Source organism: Sylvia atricapilla, chromosome 2, assembly GCF_009819655.1.
Source record: "Sylvia atricapilla isolate bSylAtr1 chromosome 2, bSylAtr1.pri, whole genome shotgun sequence".
NCBI classification, from domain to species: domain Eukaryota; kingdom Metazoa; phylum Chordata; class Aves; order Passeriformes; family Sylviidae; genus Sylvia; species Sylvia atricapilla.
The window spans coordinates 77,198,241-77,219,484 of NC_089141.1; the positions used below are offsets into that span (position 1 = coordinate 77,198,241).

At 35.5% G+C, this 21,244-nt stretch overlaps 1 protein-coding gene across 3 annotated transcripts in view; it reads right to left on the reverse strand.

Moving 5' to 3' along the window:
- The window catches only part of FGF14 (fibroblast growth factor 14), a 218,206-nt gene that overhangs the window by 66,349 nt on the left and 130,613 nt on the right, over window positions 1-21,244 (reverse strand). For all 3 annotated transcript variants that reach the window (XM_066313494.1, XM_066313493.1, XM_066313492.1), the window contains one exon: window positions 16,633-16,736. In XM_066313494.1, the coding sequence (XP_066169591.1) occupies window positions 16,633-16,736 (104 nt within the window). The remainder of the gene's footprint in view (window positions 1-16,632; window positions 16,737-21,244) is intronic.

A 21,244-nucleotide genomic window follows, 5' to 3' on the forward strand; every position in this document is an offset into this window, starting at 1 on the left:
CAATTTCTATTTTGTATATATGGGGTTTCAAGTGCACTAGTCTGCTTCCTACCTTCTCCTGGTAATTGTCTTGAAGAGCCACACAGAGTTGGGTGTTAGAAAAATGTATTCTGATTATCATCTTGCATTTCCAAGCTAACAGGAAAGTTTTTATTACAGTGTGGGTTTTTTTTTTTTTTTTTTTTTTTTTTTTTTTTTTTTTTTTTTGTTAAGGCATTTTTATTTTTTATTAAGGATTTTTACTGAGGTAGCCAGCATCATACTACTGGCTAGGTGGTACAGTTTATCCTGAAGGCATTCTGTCTGAAAGGTCTTTTTCTTTTCCCTGACCACTGTTACAAGAGTGTTCCTTTGAACAACAATGAAAATGATTATACACAATGGAAAATACTTTTGGTTAAATTTAACCTTTGGTTAAATTTTCCAACTCCATGTGTATGTATATGTATATATAATTTTATTAGAGAAGTCTGTATTTATCTTTGGCTCTGCCATTCTTACAGTTTAAAAGTTTAACCATTCTTCAAGTACACTCCCATTTCCTTTTGAAAAGGAAGCAGTAGTCTTAAGGAACAAAAGTAGAAAATTGGATGCTCTGTTACATGTGAACTTTCCTTGGAAAATCTTTCATTATTGGGTTTTGCATAATACTCACTGTTTTAAACCCACTCAGGAATATTGTTTGCAGCCTAATACTCCATTGCACTAAGCATTTTAACAGCAGGAATACTGCAGAATGGATTTTCCCCACAATGCAGGACTGTTAATTAGGCTCCAATATCAACTTTTTTAAAAATCAAAACAACTTAGGGGATATTTCTGATTTCATTATCTTTTTAGCAATTTGTTAAGCAATATAGGGACCAAAAGATAAAAAGAAAACACTCCTATAGGATTTCTGTACTCCTCTTTGCTCCTCTATACTCTTGTGTTTTTTTGGCAAAAAGCCATAAATTGGTACTTTGAGTACCAGGCCATTTTTAGGACATTTTAGTGTCTTCTAGACCACTAGAAGATACTATTTTTCAACATAAATTTAGTAAAATATCCAAAGCTGTTCTTTGAAGTAAAAGGAGTGATACAGCCAAAATATTTTCATATTCCCTGACATAACAGCATTTGAAAATACAGAAAGTGGAAAAATTACCAAAGTGGTTATACAAGGATTCAAATAAGTAATGTTGAGATGCATTCTTGGAGCTCAAAGTAAAATGCATACAACACACTATATACCTGGTGAACTACACTTAAGAAAAGCACTTGAGGTATAACAAGCTCCCTAGGGCCAAAAGTTCTGACAAGAGAGGACAGGTCTCTTGCAATGTCACACTAACACCTCCCTAGAGATGTTGCTTTATTTTTTCAGCACCTTAGAAAAAATAGTTTAATTCTAAGATTATATTTTTTGTTTCATTAACTTTGTTATACAGAATAGATATAAAGCCATTTTAATATAAAGAAGTGGAAATAAAAGCGTCCTTTCAGTTTCAACCTTAAATCTTTTATTATTACATTACTTTTAAGATGAAAGAGAAACTACTAAGTACATCTCATCAAAAAGAAAGAACCCTGTTCAATTTTATTGAACTAACACCTTTCAAATACAAAATCTTTACAAGTTATGTCACTAATTAAGTACAGGGATCTGAATAAAGGTATAGCTATTTTTCTAAGCATTATTTACGTTTCAAATCACCTTTGATGGTATCAAGGAGTAGGTGCCAAGTCTAAAGAAGTTTTAATTCCAGAATATGGCCTGGAATGCTTTTCACCTCATTGCATTTCACTTATTTGTTATCCACGAAATATGGATTTTATATTTTTAAATTGTTTGATTTAATGATTTTGAAATCATTATGTATTATTCAATGTGTATGTTAAATCTGAAATCTGAAATTATTAGTTATGTTTAATCCGTTCAATATTGCTTTTTTTACTATTCTCCATTGCAGAAATTGCACCTGGCAGACTAGAAGAGAGTCTTATTTAGGGAAACTTTTCCAAGATTCAGTAGAAAATACCAAAAGCTGTACCTGCTCCTGCTTTGTTTTCATCTACAGCATAGCTAGGACATATCCATGGTCAAGACCAAAAGAGCCAGATCAGGTTGTGAAAGCTAAGTTTTATATGCATAGTGATAAGGTGGGTCAATATAAAATTTGTCTGGAAGAAATTACAACTTAGTCCCAGTGTTTAAGTAGTCCAGTTAACAAAACAGGCTTGAAGGGAGAAATAGCTACCAGAACTAGAAAATAAAAAAGAGAAGACAAAAAGCTCATTTTTAGACAGCTATTTTGAGCATGAAGTTTCAGCCCTCACCAAACAAGCTGTATGAAAAAGACATTTTCTCACGATTCTGCCACTGTTCACCATTTTGTTAAAATGATTAAAAAAATAGGACTTTTACGGAATCTACTGAGGACACATTTCTGGAGACAGCATGTGGATGAACAATGCAATTTTGCCACGGTTTAGTGGCAGAAATCAGGGTATTCCACACTGCAGACTGCATCACGATTGCTGCAGAAAGAATGTCACAGTTTTGTTAAAATCATTCGACCATAAAGTTACCTGAAATCATTTGAATCTGTCAATAATTTCTGAAGACATTTCCCACATGACAGAATGCTTTTTGACTTACAAAACCAAAAATATGATGGGAAATTCAGGCGCCTGCTTCCAAATCCTGTCAGAGCCTGGACTGAAACACTGGAGAAAGATCTAGAAACTCTGTGCAGACTAGCTTTGGCTGTTACATATTCACATATCTCATATCTCTGCTTTATAATTGACACTTAATGTGTATTTCCGTTACCATGGTCAATTTGACTCCTCTCAATTAAACAGCTTCCAAAATTTTATTATTTTTCAGTAGGAGGACAAGAAAGCTTACTGGTATTCTTGTACAGCACACATGGGGGTAACAAAGCTACATTCATTTCTGCATGTCAAACTTTTGGGGACCATCAGATGGAATTTGTCAACAAAATAAGTTTCTATCGCTATGATATTATGGCCGTTTGTGTCACTGCTAAGGCTCTGGTTTCACTCATGGAAGCAACAGTGTTCCCCCCTCGCCGAGGCTACCCAAAAGCATGAAAAGTACTGAAGTGTGTGAAAAATCCTTGGCATATTCCTTTATAAAGAATAATATTAGCAATATATAATAATAAAGATTCCTTTATTATAAGATTATAATTTTAATAACCTGCCCTACAAAAGCCTGCTTTCCTATCAATATTTCAACACTGATGTTTAGAATGGAATGTGACAAAGAAAAAGATGTTAATGAAAATATTTGATTATTTTTTATCGTCAATTGTTTTACCTAGTCATAGAATAGAATAAATAAATGAATCTATTTATTTGATTGCCTTTTTACAGTTGAAACTAGATATTTACTTTGGAATAAGAGAACAGTATGCCACCTTAATAAGGACTTATCCAGCAGAGCTGGCTTTCCAGGTCACTCCAATCACAGAGAGCTATCAAGCTGACATTAACAGGAAGATACTACCAACAATCTTAAGCATAGTTAGAGAACCCCCTGCTGTCTACCAGTGACAGGAACTGAGTTGGAAAACTTTAGAAAAATCATCAGGCCATGAAATGACAAATAAAATTCCTTCTTCCATCCAGAAACAAAGGAAAAACAGTAAAGCACTTCTTTAACAAATAGGACTTGACGAAAAAAGAGAGAAAATAGATGCGGGCATTTTCCAACGTATCTTCTGACAAAGTGAAGAAAAGGAGGTTGTTTCAACTTAGAAAAAAAGAAATTACATACGAACAAAACTGTTTACTGAACTTCTGAAGTCCATCTCTTTCACAAAAATATGACTTAATCTAAATATAAATATATACACTACCACACTCCCTTATGCATATAAAAAATATGAGCCTTTTTAAATGAACATGTACTTATGAAGTTCTTTTCTTCTGATTATCTAGAATTTTACTAAAAATTATGGGAAAATTTTTAGCATTCTCTCCATTCCTAAAAAATCTTGAAAAATTTGGTTGAGTACTTGTTTCTGTTTTCTGCATTTTTGGATTATTTACTTTATTAAAAAAATAACTACCTAGATGAATTCAGAGCATCTCTTTCAATGTACTTCTAATTTTTATTTAATACCTTGAATGCCTAGAGTGTTAAAATTCCTTTACATCATTTCTTTATTCAGCAATACCTATGTCAACAGCTAACTTGTGGAGGTATTTTTGACTTTTCAGATAAACAATTAATCAAAATTTTCTTTGCATTTCCATGGGTAGATTTATTGTTCAAATATATTAATGTCCTACCACTGTAGGCTCACACAAAAATGTGTCTATGGAAATCATGAGGATAACAAGGTTATAGTGCAATTTTTAAGACCAAGACTGCAGAACTTCATGCTATATTTCTGAGTTTGAAGTATCTACAAACAAATAAAACTGAGCATGCCTATTCACAACGAATAAAATCAGTGATCTGCCAGAATAAAAGGTCATTTAGTGTGAATGTTGCATCTTTGTCTCTAACATGGCCCATGTCCCTGCACTTCCTATTAGGGTAACTCCAACAATGTCAAATGAGGCTATTTTTATCACGGTTAGTTTCTGAAAATATTCACTATGAGACTGTTTTCATATAGTGAGACTGTTTTCATATGATTGGCAGAGTTGGAAGTAAACTTAATATCATCTACCTGTGGATCATCTATCCTAATCCTTTCCTCTGTCTCCTTGTTTCTCAATGTCATACTTGCACATCCAAAGCTGTGAGTTGAACAAAGCAGCTTAGATATTACCTCACTATTCCTCATGTTCCATCTATAGAGCAGTCACCTCCACATGACAATCCCTGAAAATCAAAAATAAGTTCACCTATCTTCTACTCTAATCATGTCAATTGAAGAAAAGTGACTTTCACAGTTCTGAGCACCGGGCAGGATGTTGACACCTGTCTAAGATGCACTGAAATTTCTGTTAAGTATTAAGGGAAATAGCAATTTTGTCCTTTATTCTGTTTTCAAATGCTATTCTTCAGCCACCTTCAATGGTCAGATGAATGCTAAATGGGTGATAGAACAGCCTCAGCTGATGCTTCCTGAAGTTGTCATTTCCAATGCCTGAAAGGCCGATTCCTTCATCTCCTTTGCTGCTGGTGCCAATAGATACTTGAAAATGAAGAGACAAGGGCACATTCCTGATCTTCAAATGTCAAGAAGAAAATAGTCAACTCAGTCCTCCTCATGAACAACTAAATGGTGAAACAGAATATTAAATGCTGCATCTCCCTGTGTTATCCTAACCCTTAAAATAATTTCTCCAGAGAGAAAAGGGGTGGAGGGAGGGGAAGAGGAAAGTACAAGGTTGAAAGCTGACTGAAATTAAAAATGCATTCTACTCAAAGCATTTGTGTACTGAATAAAATGAAGGATACCTCCCTGATATATTCTGTTCTAGAAGCTGAATGAGAATTACGCTTACACTTAAGTAAATTCTACTGAAGTATAGACCAATAGCTTCAGATCTCACTGGAACAAATGGAAAAATTGCTACCAAATCTAAAAGCCATTCTGTGCCACTGTAAAACCAAAAGTAACTCTATAGAGATTGTGTTTCCAGATGGTTCTGTCTTAATTATACTTTACTTTTTTTGTCTGACTAGACTATTCTGTCATTATCACACTAACATGTATTTTTTACTTCTCTTGGTAGGGAACATCCAAACCCATCCTAGGGTAAAGAAAAAAATACCAACTAAATTTTAGAATTTAGTTAATCCTTGGCAGGTCTACTTTTTAACTACCATTTTATAAAATTAAAACCCTTAAATATTTTTCTTTTCCTTTTTTCCTTTTTTTTTTCTTCATCAAGCCATAATCATCCAGTAATATGAAACACTGGGGGGAGAAATAGTAACAATCCTTGGCAAATAGATTAAAAAATCTTATACTTCTACCTATTCCTAACATCATCTAAGCTACTTCTAAGAGTAGATATTTTCATAATATTATTCTCTTTCCTGATGATCTGGGCTGTGCTAAGTTTTGGCCTGTAGCCTGAATGGCAATGTGAAAGGGTATAACTGCTCAGGGGATATCAGTCATAACATGGAAGTCAGATGCTGGCCAAGAGGGACATGAAAAAGAGAACATATTTTGCTTTTGAAATGTTGGCTATATTTTGTTTTGTGCCTGTGGTATAAAACCCTTTCTGTATCTTTTTAAAATTCACCAGCCGTTAGGCAAATCTGCAATAAGTAAACAATTCCATGGTGAATTAGGCAATCATATCTCTTTTGTGGAAAACTTTGGGTCTTTAGCTCTGTACATCTGTGGAGTCACAAAGTACTGGTATTTCATTTTCATGTTCAAATATTGTTTTCAGTTTTGCAGACACAATCACACTAGAGATTAAGTAATACCATGTAAATATCTGGTAATGCTAAAAAATCTTATCACTCTGCTAATAAGCCAAAGCCTTCCATAACATGACGTGCTATTGAAAAAGAAAGCTATTGAAAAAAAAAGGTGTGCAGAAGGAATTAAGTCTTCAGGGTTTTGTTTCACTTACTCAAACCACAAGGTTTTCCTGCAAATCCTGTCTATGAAGTCCAGGTATTCATGGTTTTCCAGGTAGTGGCATCATGTCATTTTTTATTACAAAATGTTTAGTGACAAATATATCAGGAGAACAGACTGTAGAGATGAGTCACATCTGAATTCAAGCACAATGGGGTGACTTGTCTACTCACCCCTACTCCAATGTTTTTGCTGCAGTAAAATTCAGGTTTGACCGATGTTTTTTCTACAGATTTACGATTCCTTGTGAGACACCCTCAGGGAGAGAAAATATGTCCCCAAGGCTGTATTTGTAGTCTGCTAAAAAACAAGAATCCTTGTCAAATCAACAAGAATCAGTCAAGAGAGCTTCTAATCTGACAGTGAATAGAATATGCTAAATGAACACTGCACTACAAACTCACCAGTTTAACCCTTCCAAGAGGGATTTCTTAAAATGCTCTGTTATGCCAATCCTGATGCCTATGAGATCAGCAATTGTAATTAGCATCAGAACTAGACCAGCACTTGGTACACCTAAAAATTTAAGAGCCCTTCAATATTCAGGCAGTATTTTAGAAATTTATAATTGGAATTTTTAATTACACTAAGCTGTGGGTAGAAAAGATCCCACCACTGCTAGGAGTTATTCTGATACTGCGCCTCAACTAGTGCCTAGTCAAGTAACAAGCCAAATGAACCTCATACTTTCCTTTGGGATGTCTGTTTCCACCTAAAACTGCCTCTGACTGAATGGTTCCAAATGAGGGAAAGAGGAGAAGTTAGGAAAGGGCCACATCCTATTCAACTCCTGGCCCTGTATGGGAACTATACATGATATTTGTCTAAATGAGCATAATGAGCATATAAGATCATGCACTCTCCACTGGAATACACCAAGGAACTCTGTTAGTGAAAGTTGCCAGCAGGTAAAGAGAAGGACTGAGGAATTTGACAAACAAAGATGGAAATCAAGAGTCAATGTTAGCTAACTTGATGTTAGCTATTGGACCCTTGCTTTCCTAGTCAGTTTTGCATAGACACATAAAAATCAGTGTTAACACAGTTATTTACATTGTAAATGGACTCTAATCAACAAATAGCTACAAATTTACCTAAAGGGAAACAAAATGTGGTCCCCTAGCTCTCCTTTTTGAGGCTTAGTTCCCCGGGAATGACAAGGCTTCAGAGATAATCTCAGCCTTTCCTGTGGACATATTCGCCCACAGACTGTCAAAGTTCTGCAAAGCTGCACACCAGATCGTGTCCCTGGTCACAGAAAATTCTATGGGGAAAGGTGATGGAAGCAGCCCCTGTCCTCTGTGGCATGCAGATGAAAGAGAGGGGAATATGAACAGCCTCAGGCAGGTCCCAGATTAACAAGCTCTGCCAACACGTGAGAGGCCAAGGTAAGGGCTCATTAGTCAGGACATGCAGAATCAGCATTTCTGTGGGCCTACCCAGATGGTCAAGTTTCTACGCAGGATCCAGCCCATGGCTAAAGCTGCCTTAGAAACAGAAATATCCCCAATTTTTTTCACAGGGACGCATGGCATATGGGAAGATTACAGGAGATATAAATTTATCACCGACCATCATTCACTAAGCTTAGCTACACACTTGCCTCTTCAAATGAAAAAATTAATATGCTACAACAATAAAATAAATGTGTATGATGGCAAGGTGAAAAAAACCCCTTAAAATCAAGAATTGAAACCTGTTACTAAAATGTAACGGATAATTTGTATAAATCAGTCATCAAATGCATCTGTGACTTTTGTCAACATCTGATATTTACAGAACTCTATCTTCTATACAAAGCTCTGCTTTATAGAGTTTTACTCTACAATAACATTTTAAAAATACCTTCTTTTGAAGTCTAATCATAAGGCCCACACATGAAACAGAATTGTAATGTAAAGATATAATGATAATTTAATACACACATACTTGACCCCACACCATCTTATTATACAATATGGGGGGGGTACCTTAGAAAGTTTCCTGAAATTATAGGATGCTTGTATAATATTCTTTAATTACCTAGGTAAATAGCATTCTCATCTTTTGTCTTTACATTATCAGATACAAACTGAATATTCTTATAAAGGTATTTAAAATTTTTAGAGAAATTTAAAAATAAAAATCACAAAATATGCATTTGACTATTTCATTTCTGCAAGGTAATGTGGGTTTTTTCTCACATAATGAAAGCAAATTTTTGCCTGACTAAAGCCATTTTCCAGACTAACAGAAACCTTTTTTTAAAAATAGACTAAATATCTAAAAAGCTCTCAGTTAATTTCTGTTCGTCTATCTTTGTATCTAGACACATATCTTTTGGAAATAGCCCTGAATAGCAGAAGATACATTAACCATGCAGTTACAGAAGTCATAGAACCATGTGTCCAAGTGTTCTACTCTACAGAAAGGTGGGGTTTTTTCTTACCTATACCTCTTAACGATGTAATAGGAAGCCTTCTCTACACTGTAAGAACCCCACTTATTATGAAATGGATTTCAACTTAGCATAAGATCCTCCCAAAATTTTCTTTAATATTTTCAATATTCATTGACCATTCATGGAAAGAAGTAATAGGAGTTTGTTTTTGAAACAGGTTTTTGATAACTGTCTAAAATTTGAGAGATTCCAAGTCCTTGGTAGCCTCTTTCCTTAATTGGATGCAATGAATGAATAAGATTAAACAGCAATGAATGGAAAATTAGAAATTTCAAACATGATCCTTTTAGCTTGGGATGTGACAATTAGAAGGGAAGTAAGAGAATAGAAGGCAGGAGTAGTATACAATAGAGAGCTAGATGCATTCAACATTTAGGATTATAGACAACACCAAATTTCTAAGAGCAACAAAGCAGAGAATAAGGAAACATCCAGAATAGTGCAGTTGTATTTATGCAACAAAACAAACATTGGCCAAAAATACAGGGATGCTACCATGAGAGACAGAATTGCCAGAAGCAGAAATTTGACAGACTTGATTAAGCTGCTGGTCCATCAAGCCTGTGCTCAGCCTTTAGCTGTGACCACTGCACAACAGTTCAGAGAAAAACCTCCTTCAGAGCAACTAAGATGCCATACATTGGGGAAAGCATTGACTCCCTGTGGCAGTCATCCTACTGCCTGAAGCATGAGATTAGATCACCCCATTTTAGCATACCTACCCACAGTTACTACTCGTGATCATACAATTATTGAAAAATAGCCAGCTGCAGCTGCAGACTCTGTGATTGTCCATGTTTTGCCAACGTTGGAAGAGCAACTTTTAATCTTGGGGCATTTATATACATTACAGGGAGAGAGAACACATATAGTAAAAGATTTTTTGCACAGGGATATGAGAAACATACATGAGAAACAAAAATGAATAATTTAAGAAAATATGAAACTTTTTCTTACAGATAAAAATTCAATTAGATCCTGGCTACTGTAGACATTAATGCAACAAATAGGAAATATATATTTGGTTTAAGTGGCAAGAAACAGCACTGCAAGTTTTAAGTCAAGTTCTGTTATTACCCCCAATACAGCACTTAATTCCAGAAGGAAACTACAGCCATAGAGTAAGAAGTCACACTAAAATACTGTATCTTTATATATTCAAAGTGGCATTTTTCATTAAACAATATGATTTATGAACCTTAGTTCAAATAGTAGCCATTTGTGGGTGGGAAAAACTCAGAAAGGTAGTAAGCAATGTAAGCACAAGACTTGAACAAAGGTGTTATCATCCTAAACATTTCTGCAATGATGATATTATTATAGGGTTTCTACAATACTGTTCTGCTCCACTGTGCTATTTATCCCCTTTCTTATACCCCTTCTTATCAGAATCTCCTTATGTGAGCCTCATTCCATTCATCTCTTCCTTTCTCACTTCTCTCCTGCCTTATCAAACTCTCATGTGTCTCTGCATTCCTCCTTTTTTTACCATATCTTGTGTATGAAAGCATTGGCTTCAGCACCTTCAACCAAAAATATACTGAAAACCTAAGCCACTGAAAAAAGTCATGGACTTAGTATGAACATTTTACCCCTTTTCTACTACATGCTGTAGCAGGGACATCTGACACTCTTGTACACTGTGGCAGGGCTATCCTATCAGCTGTCCCTAAAGTGCTATCATACAATAAATAAATTCATTAGCGATTTTCTGTAATAATTTTTGGAAGGCAACCTGAGAGACGAATTATCTACTTCCAAAACCAGATATAAATAAGCATAAACCATGCAGATGTTTTCCTCCTCCCTGACAGTGTATTTCAGCTGCTGGAACGTGCTGAACTTGTTTACCTTTTGAGAGATGCAGCCCTGTTTACAGAGGAACACAGCCCTGAAACATGCTGTATCCCTCTCAAAAAATTTTTTTCAATATGAAGCAAATATAGGTCACTTTCTAACTGAACCCAAATTGAATAAAAAAATAACTGGAAATGCAGAATTGGTATACATATGTAAGGAATATGGAAGCACTTTAGAATAAGGAAGCACTTTAGTGGTAAGCCCTTGAAATAAGGGAGTTTGCATAAAGTCTATGCCTTTACACTCTTAAAAATATCACATAATCAGTTTTCAAAATTCCTTACCAGCAGCTGTAGCTTTCAAATAATTAAAAATACCCATTTTCCTTTCTTCATAATAAGCCAGATTACTTCCAAGATACAGATAATGACAAGTGAAATAAAGTCCTATCTTTTTCTTAGTAAAGTCTATGCTGAAAGATAAATGTGTGGGAGCAGGTTGAGACCCTAAAGCATAAGTCTGACATAAAAAAGAAAATAATGTTTTCTACTGATCACAATATTATGAGACACTCAACTTTGATGTGCTTACATTTATGAAACCTGCTACCACAAGAGCAGTGAGATTTACCCTTTTCTGATATTTAGCATACTTTAGACCACTAGAAATAAAAGTCTACGTCTTTTACATCACAGAGCAAGCTCTATTTGTTACTTTTTCTCTAAACAGATACATTCCCAACTATTTCTACCATACTTTGCAAGCTGGAGGATGATCTTTGCCAAACACTGGTCAACTACTGTTGTAACAATTTTGTCCTGATGTCATCATTAGCCCCTTTTTGATTATTCTTGTAAAAAATTTAAAACATCACATTTCCTCTTTGGTTTTGTCTAGTTTAAACTCCCTTCTGCTCTGTTTATTGTAAGCTTTTATGCACCTTTGAATCTTCAAAGTTACGCACATGCTGAGCTTTGCTATTCCAAAGCATAAAGTGAGGCTCTATGAAAAGCAACAAAATTTATTTTTCATTTGACTTTGATATGAATATTAGAAATACAGACAACTTCAGTTCTCACTTTTTTTCAGGTTTCACTGAAGGTGCTCCTATGTTCTTCCTTGAGGCTGAATTTTGTTCTCCTCAGAGAGGTCAATTATGTGGGCTTAAAGAAGTGGCAGAAATAACGGCATTGGGAAGCCGCTGAAATGTCAGGAGAAATCCTCAAAGGCTTTTTTTCCAGGTGAGAGTTGCCGGAGCGATAGAACAAATTCACTTCTCAGCAATAGATATTGATGTTCTCTCTCTTTCATGAAGGCTGTGACACAGACTGATCTCTCACTGCAACAGAAACGCTGCCCCAACCTACACCCTTCCAACACCCTCAACACTCTGTACTGCGGCAGATCAAAAAAACAAACCCCCACCTCACAAGAAGATGATTCTGTTAAGTTTGTAGTGTGACATTCCTAATTCTGAAATACTTTGCAAAAAGTTGTTAGAATCTCCCAGAAATGCAGCCATGTCTTTCCAGTACTTTCTGCATCCTTCCAGTGAGGTTCCCACTACCCCATACCCAGAAGAGGACCTTTGGAGCCACAGTGCACAATGGTGGAAGAGGGGACCAGGGAGGTCAGACCTACCCCTGCAGGCTCAGTCATTTTTTAAGGCATCAGTCTTACTGAGAAACCATGCAGTGATTTCCTATGACTTTGATACCTGCTGCTGGACAATATCATGGGTGAACTCTCTGGTTTAGTCCACATCTCTGCTCTCAGAATATTGGCAGAAAAAATGGTGAAACAGGAAACACAAAGAAAAAAACACAATCAGGTTAAGATGTTCTACACAGGATTTTTCCTTGTTTACATTTTGGATTTTCCTTTTCCTCTTACTCTGATACTCAGCAGGTACAGGCAGTACCGTGCCAAACTGCTCCTGTGATGAAAAAGGGAGCCAGTAACCCTTTGAACACTCCCAGATATATCAAGTAACTATAGAGAAAAATTAATTTATGCAAACCCAGAAGATCCTCATCACAAGAAAATAGGAATCATAAAATGGACTAACATATTATAAGTTTTACCTCTGAATTCATCCTGCTAAGATAGCAGGAAATCCTAGAAGCAAAATGAAACCTGCAGCCCCCTGGAAGTTGAACTAATGAACCACTTGCAAAGGGAGTTGATCAAAATTAACATCAAACCCAACAAAAGCTTCTGCCAAGTACTGCACTGCCATCTTCCTGCTGCAGGCAATACCTGTTCCCCATGGAGAATCCCTGCAGCTGTGCTCCCTTGTTCAATGCATGGAGCCAGTTTCATTCCTCTTGATTTTGACAAGACAAAACCTGGAAATGAAACCTCACCTTGATTACCCTTTTCAAAAGGAAGAAAGGAATAAGGCATAATTTTTGACTTTAACATAAGAAGTCTATAATTATTATTTCAAAAATCTTGCTAGTAACTGACTCTTTGTGGAAAAATCCATTTTCCAACTAACTTTCACAATTATTGTCGGTCATAAATATTAAATTATTCACAGTTCATTAAACCATCTAAAATAATTTTCAACTCACTTTTATAATTCTCATTGCTTAGAAACATACATGTAGAATTGGGAAGCTTCCAGTAGGTAAACATATCTTATTTATGACTAGATATAGATAGATATACAGATATAAGTATATCTGTATATAAATGTGTGTAAATAAACACACACTGAGAAAAAGTTGGACGCAGCAATCCAAAGCTTGAAAGAAGGTGAGTTTAGTAGATAGTCTTTAAGTGAGCTAACCCTTAAAAGAACAAGGAAAAAACACAACATGAAAGGGCTCTTGTTCTCGTATTTTACATGAAAGAAAATAATTAATTATGGTATTATAATAATTACTTTAAATGCATAGAAAAATCAAGTTATGATTTTGGAAAAAAATCTGGAAAATTTCTCTCAGGAATTTTTCAAAACCCTATCAAACTCCAAAGATTCTTCTTCTCCTTTATTTGACAAGACTTTGATGGTGTATGTTAGAGACCCTGGCTCAATCAATTCTCAAAGGACAGAATACAAATCTCAAGTGCTGCAGCAGGCAAAATAGGTATGAAAATCCCTTGAGACTGTTCTTGCTACACAATTTGCTGTCCTCCTGTTTCTATTTCAAGAAATACTGATAAAACACACTACTGTGAAGTTTCTGCACATTTTTCTAGTTCTAATTCTGAGAAATAGTTGAAAAAATCTTAAATACGACAGGGGGAAAAAAAGAGCAACTCTCAAACTGATGCAAACAACCATTAAAAAGGCATTTTAAAGAAGGCAAGAAACAACACAAATTTTCATTTGATAATCTGTATGCAAAAGTAGTCTGCCACTGTACCTTTGTTTTCTTCTTAATCACACAGCAGCTTCACACATAATACTTTTCCTGTCAGTGCTGTTGCTTAATTAGTCACTGTGATGTGAACCTTATGATAAAAATAATTGAATTGGGGCCTTCAGTCTCTGAAGAGAGGCATCAACATGTAGGGTATTCTCACAAGGTATAGGTTTCATATACTGTGAATATGGAAGTGATGGGAAGGGACACCCAGCTGTTCTGCAGAGAAGGACTACACCGAACTTCAGTCTCAACTTGGACTAAAAATGCTACTTGGTCTACAGGGCATGCCTCCATTTTTTAAATCCTTATAAGAAATTGGTAATAAATATAAATATATGTATATTTTGACTAGCATTCCCATTATGCAGCAGTCTTTTTCAGTGATGGCATACAAAACTTTCTTCTCTCATTCGCTCCTAAATAGCCAAGGGAAAAACATGCGACACGTAATACAGAACTTCTGCATTTAGGTGCAACAGATACACAGATGTGAAAAATAGTCAAAAAGTCCACCAAAACAGCAACAGAAAGTGATTGGTTAAAAATATTTTTCTACAAATGGTGATAAATAATTCTGCATACACTATTTCTTCATCTTGATCCTCAGAAGACAGACTTCTTTCTGATGCTTTGTAATTTTATATTCAAATGCATTAGTCTTTAGGGTGAAAACAGGCAATTGCTGAGACAAAAATAAATTATCAGTGTTTTCAATACATTAATATGAAACAAACAAACCAACCTGTATTACAGCACTGATATTTTGAAACCACTACTTTTAAATTTTTGATTGAATGTTATTATTTTTCTACTTGACAAAAGTTTAAGTTGAAAATCATTTTGTAGAATAACAAAGTCTTCTGCTGTGTTTTCTAATGTGTCAAATTTGTCATTTAATGGGCCACTCATCTTTCATTCTCTGCACAAGGAAGAGTAAGCAGTACATGATAAAAACATTAATTTCCTTGCCTCACTTAACTTCATTTAACTTGAATCATTTCCAGAATAATACATAAAAACAGTGCCTACCACAATTTGTACATGTGTGGCCCTGCAAAATTACCATCAGGAAACATCACATCTTCTGAAATTTGAATTTCTTTCTGGAGGATGGAGAACTCACCTAAGGAACAGTGCTGAGCAAGAATGTACTCTTCATCGTGCCAACACATTAAAAAAATGCTTCTCATGCCATCATCTAGAAATTAACTCTCCCCACAACGTGATGGAACTAGAAAGTCAGTAACTCATTTTCTCTAATAGCTCTAGGTTTTTTCTTCAAGTTTTCTTCTTCCTTCTGATAGCAAATATTGCATGTTTTCCTGTGATAGAATTTTTATTTTGAACAGATGTAAAAAAATGTAGATGACACTGCTGGAGTTTTCAGCAGGCATTTTATGAGGAGGAATTTTCTCTTTGTCTTGACATTGGTATTCACAATTAGTTCCATTTTTTCTTTCTAATTAGCTTTTGCAAGACAATTGTATGTTTTAAACAAACAGAATACTTTCCCTCAGGGCATCAGAAACTTAATCTTTCCAAATTCCTTTCAATAGACATTGAAAACCAAGCAGTGTATTGTAACTCAGCTGGCAACTAAGAACTATGTGATGCAAAGAATGAAAAAAGCACTATGTAAATAAATTCGACATAGATGTCAATAAAAATATAGTAATGAAAGATCCTTTAAGCCACCTTGTTAATACCTGACAGAACTGCCTGTTCACATTAAAGTCTGTTTGCCTTTCAAAGGCAGTTAAGACCCAAAATTTATTCAAAACTGAGGAATTTTATATTCACAACACACTGAGTGATTAGCATCAAATCATTTGAAATATCAGAAACAATCTGAGGTTTTTCAAGTCACTTTATCCAGCATTCTTTGTGACTCAAAAGAAATTTTTTTAAACTTTGATCATCCTACAGGGGTAATAGTCCCTCACAGAACTCTTTATTTTCCTTACATCTGATATAAAATATCAGTAACACTAAGCATACATTTACAAGATTATAGTGATAAATTATAAGGCTGTTACTGACCTTTTAGATGGAAGTTTCACCCATAAATGTCATCAATAAAAATAATTGAGTGGTTTTTGGATTCTGATCAACAAGTCACTAAGAAAATAATTGCAGGTCATCATTTAAAAATACTGAAGAATTGAAAATTATATTCTTTGTGGCACATGGCATTCTACAACTACACCTGCCAGGAAAAAAACTCTGTGGTAAGGGTTTTTTTGGATTGTTTACATTCAGACATTGGTACATAGTACACAGTAATTTCTACTGTGTCCCATTTATAGATAATGCTACACACAAGCATGGTGTGTGCAACATATGCAGACATCACAGAACTTCCTAAAAATGGGCAGGTGTCTCATTCCTGTGTAGATTTCAACTTCAGCTGTGCCTCCTAAACAAAGTTCAGCAAGGTACTTACTGATGTGTAGAGGAAACCTTCTCCATTTAGGGCTATATACAACCCAGTCTTTACACCCTGGATAGCGACAACTCGGAGCCCCACTGGTATAAGGTTGAATAAAGCTGTGAAGAAAAGACATGACCAGATATAAATATGCTACAGTTAATATGATAGCCTAATAAACAGCATTAGCAAAAAAAAAAAAAAAAAAAAAAAAAAAAAAAAAAAAAAAAAAAAAAAAAAAAAGCTCCTGTGTAATTTTTTGTTCTATGAAAATTATACTAATTCAGAAAATTCTACTTCTTTGATTATGGCAAGTAGCTCTTTATTTTCCTGGGCATTTTTATGGTTTTCAATTAAAAGTTACCCTCAATAAAGACTGATGTCAAGGGACCTATGATTTCAAATCTTTTTTTTTTCCTTTGCTGTTGTGAATGATATAGTTGATACAAGCAGTAAGACACTGATGTCAGGTAATGACAGAGGCTTACCATAGTTCATAAAAGCATTGAAATACATGCTTGACTCTAAATGTGCATAAATGCTATTGAACAGAATACAGAACTTGGGGTAATAATTAGAAAATAATTAGAAAATCACCTATTAACAAATACCCTAGAAATACTATATATCTCTGTAGTAATCCAAACAGCCACAACTTTGATTACTGTTTGAGAAAAGACCAGTGCAAATAGTGGGAGTTTACCAGCCTCACCACAGAAAAACAAAAGTTGTATAAGTAGGTTGCATGAACCAATTCTTCTAAAACTTACGACACCACACACCTATATTACATGTACTGACTCATGCTAGAAAATTAGATGCAAAGCACACATTAGTCTTGGAAGAATAGGCCTGGATGAGACAGAGTTCATGCTAAATGTTTTTCCACTGTGGATGAGCCAAGGACTCCCAAATCCTTGAATGAAAACCAAAAGCACAACCTCTGTGCTCAACATACGCAGTGGGGACTATGTTTCTACCAAGTCAGGTCTCAGGAACACAGTAACACCTACAGTGAGTTCTTCAAAATTTAAGAAGGACATCCATAGATGTGAGCAAATAGTGCACTGTATGAGGCTATCTGTAATCAGAATGCCAGAGCTAAAGCCCAAATCAAGAGAAAATAGATCATGTAATTGCAGTAGATAAATACATTTCTCAAGATGTGAAAATTCCTGTTTAAGGACAAAAATCCACAGTTTGTTTATGACAAATATGATCAAGTATTTACAACTGAGAAAAAAACATAGGTAGACTACTAGAAATATAGGCATGTATAAAAAAAAAAGAGACACCTTTCCTTTGGCATGGTCACACAGAAAAAGAATGTGTAATATCAGATAATTTTAGGAATATACAAAGCCAGTATAAAGCTAGGAACTGTAGCAGGGTTCTTCCTAGAGCGGTAGAAAGAAAAGTATATTCAAAAGAGCTCCAGAAGAACTGAAAACAATTTGGCAGGCTTACATAGAAAATAAAAGAGATGACCATAACTAGCACAAATACATAACATTTTAATTTTTGTCATTTCCAGAATTCTCCATTACGCTAGGATATTACAGTGCGGTTTACTAAAAAAAATATTTGGTACAGATAAGATTCCCTCTCTAATAAATGTAAAACAGTGAAATATGGCACTCACAGAAAAGATATCCTGAGTATACATGGGCTAAACACTGCATGGCTTGAGGGCAATATAATTTGGAAGTCAAAAATTAGTTATAAAGTCATTATCCTCAAATGAGACAATGTCAAAACCAGCAAAATCACTGTCGTAGGTTGTGGAGGGGGAGTCTATCATAGCAAAACTAAGTATCAGAGGGCAATTGAGCTTGGATTTTTCCTAGAAGAAAAGAAATTGCAGGAGTGAACCTGCATATGAGCACTATGCTAAAAGGACTGAAGAAACAATAGAGGGGACACCAGGAAGGAAAAAACAATACTTATATAAAGAAAAGAGGTGAAAGCAAAAGACAAGTCAGCCATGTGAACTAAGTCAGCTAATGAACACTAACTCCTTGTCATAGTGATTCAGTCAAAAATTCTAAAATGTAGATATTATTTGCCATATTACCAATAAAAATAAAGCACCAAAGCTAGGGGAAAAAAAAAATACAACCACCACTGAACAAGAATTACAGGTCTGTAACACAGCAGTGTTTTGTGCAGTCTATAAAGTTACTGAAGTGGTTTAGAGTTGCTGGTGAATTCAGAAAGCACTGTGGAGGGAAGAATGTGATGCATCTTTTACCGACACCAAATTTTAATTGGAGATTTTCAGAGTTCCTGTAATTAGTCTAAACCCTTACAATTTTAGAGTGTGACCTGAAATGCTGCAATTCTGCACATTCAGAATATTCAATAAGTTCCACAGAATCCTTCAGACTTGAGTGAAACTAGGGAGGCCAGTCTACATTCAGCTATTGATTGACAAACGTTCAGCAACATGTTTCATACTGGGGACAGCAAAACATGAACCAATAAGGCACAGCATGTGGTTTTAACGCACTTTGAAGCAGGCCAAAAGAAATTTGATTTCCTCCAGAACCTGACTGAGCAGTACTCTTCACTGAGAAAGACTTTTGTGTTCAATTACACATTTCAAACCTCCCTAGGATTCACTCGTGCTATACCTCACTCTAGGAAAAACCCGCTCTGAGAAAAGCAGCAAGCCTTCTAGAGTCTGCTGGCACTCCAGTTTTGCACAGCCAAACATATGTTCCTATCTGAGAGGGTCACTAAAAAGACCCATGTCCCCTGCTTCCTTCTCTAAGAAAATGATCTGAAACCAAAACCTGGGGAGTGGGGAGTGAGGTCCCTGAATGTATTTATGTGCCCAAAGCCAGTTCAGTGACTCCACAGGTGAGTTGGGGGGAGGCACCCTCCAACAGCCCAGGAAATCTATCTGTGCCTGGTCCTCAGTGTGCCCATACCGCACACTTAAGTAGAAAGCCTGGCAATTCCAAATGTAAGTAAGATGTGGGAGCATCAGGGAAGACAAGGGGGACTGGTTGGCAAAAATGGTGCAAGCAAAACCCTTTCTCCTTGTCAATGCGAAGACTGTGCACACTCCCTTAGTTTTGCTCTGTATTCTATCTAAACCACAGCTATAAAGCATTTGAGTTCTCCTCCTTTTCCTAAGCCTGCAAGCCTACTCCCACTACAAAAAGGACCAGAAAATGGGGATGGGGACAGTTTTCAGGAACAACTGGCATGAAAAAGGGTTATTTTTTTAGGTTTCATGGAGGAGACTTGCAGGAACTCCAAATCTGAGTTGAATTCCAATCCTCAAAAAGTTTTAGCAAAAGTTTAAGTCTACTTTTTTTGTAAGCAATCACTCCTTTCTTGAGCAAAACACAAAACCACCATAAAACTTCTACTTTCTTTTACGTTATACCAACACAGTCCATTATATTAAAATCTGAAATGCCTGAAATCAGATATTTCCATATTATACTTGTGAAAGTCTATTTAGGTACAACTGACTTGTAGCTAAAAGGAAATTGCTATTACATATCACAGTTTTTCTCAAGAATCTTGGTGTAGACTGATTTCTTAAGAGTTATGAACTAGCAGTCTCCTCTGCACGCACACTGCCCTTGTGACAGCTAACAAAACTTTCCACAACACCAAATCTCCAATCAGATCAAGGCAACTATTTCTTCAATTTATTTTCATCTCCAGGCCCACAGGCAAAAATGACAACTCCATCAAAACAACATCTTTTAGATTGGCAATGACTGCAAGGAGTTTGGTGTTGAGAGGTTTTTCCATCCATTTCTTATGGAGTAAACCCATTCTACCTGCTCAATCATACAGAAGACATAATTAAAAGTATTTTTAAGTATGACTGAACATTGACCTGTCAGACTAAGATTATCCCAGTGGGAGAAACAGGCTTGCCTATCTCCCAGAGGTGGTGTAAATAGATGAGTAAATGCCTGTATAATTCTTTGAAGCCAAACTTCGGTAAAAACCAGTGCAAGCATCAGGCTGCTGATATTTCAGTGCAGTAATCCAAAATTAACATTCATTAATCCAAATTTAACAGCACTGCAGGTGTTTTTTCCTAATCTTTATGTGCTTTATTTCTATCTAATTATTTCCTTTACCTTACAAGGATGCTGTAAAGGTTATTTTGTATCTTGAAACCAAAATATGATAGTGGTAGGTATTTTATGAAGTCATTAAAAAGTTAATACTTCTGCATTAGATTTGGAAGATATAAATAGAACATTAGAAGTATGCGTTAAAAAATGAAAATAAAGGAATATTAAATGGTTGCAGGATTCCTTGACGAGAAACTCTACCAGGTACCAAGCACCACAAAGGAGGTAAAGCATGTTGCAGCATAATAGATGTGTACAGCATAGCCGAGCTGAAGTTTCTTGGATAATGTTCACTTTTTCATTTATCAATGAAATTATATGTCTCATGTCTTATGAAATAAGACTACCAATGTGTAATGCTCTTTTAATTAGAGAATATTATAAACATGTTATTAACACAACTTTAATTCCATAAGGAATACAAATTGCAACACTTGAGTGTTACAATCAGGTCTGCCACCCATAAAGGAAAGTATCATCATTGGTGTTCCATTTTTTCAGTGGTTGCTGGCTCTAGG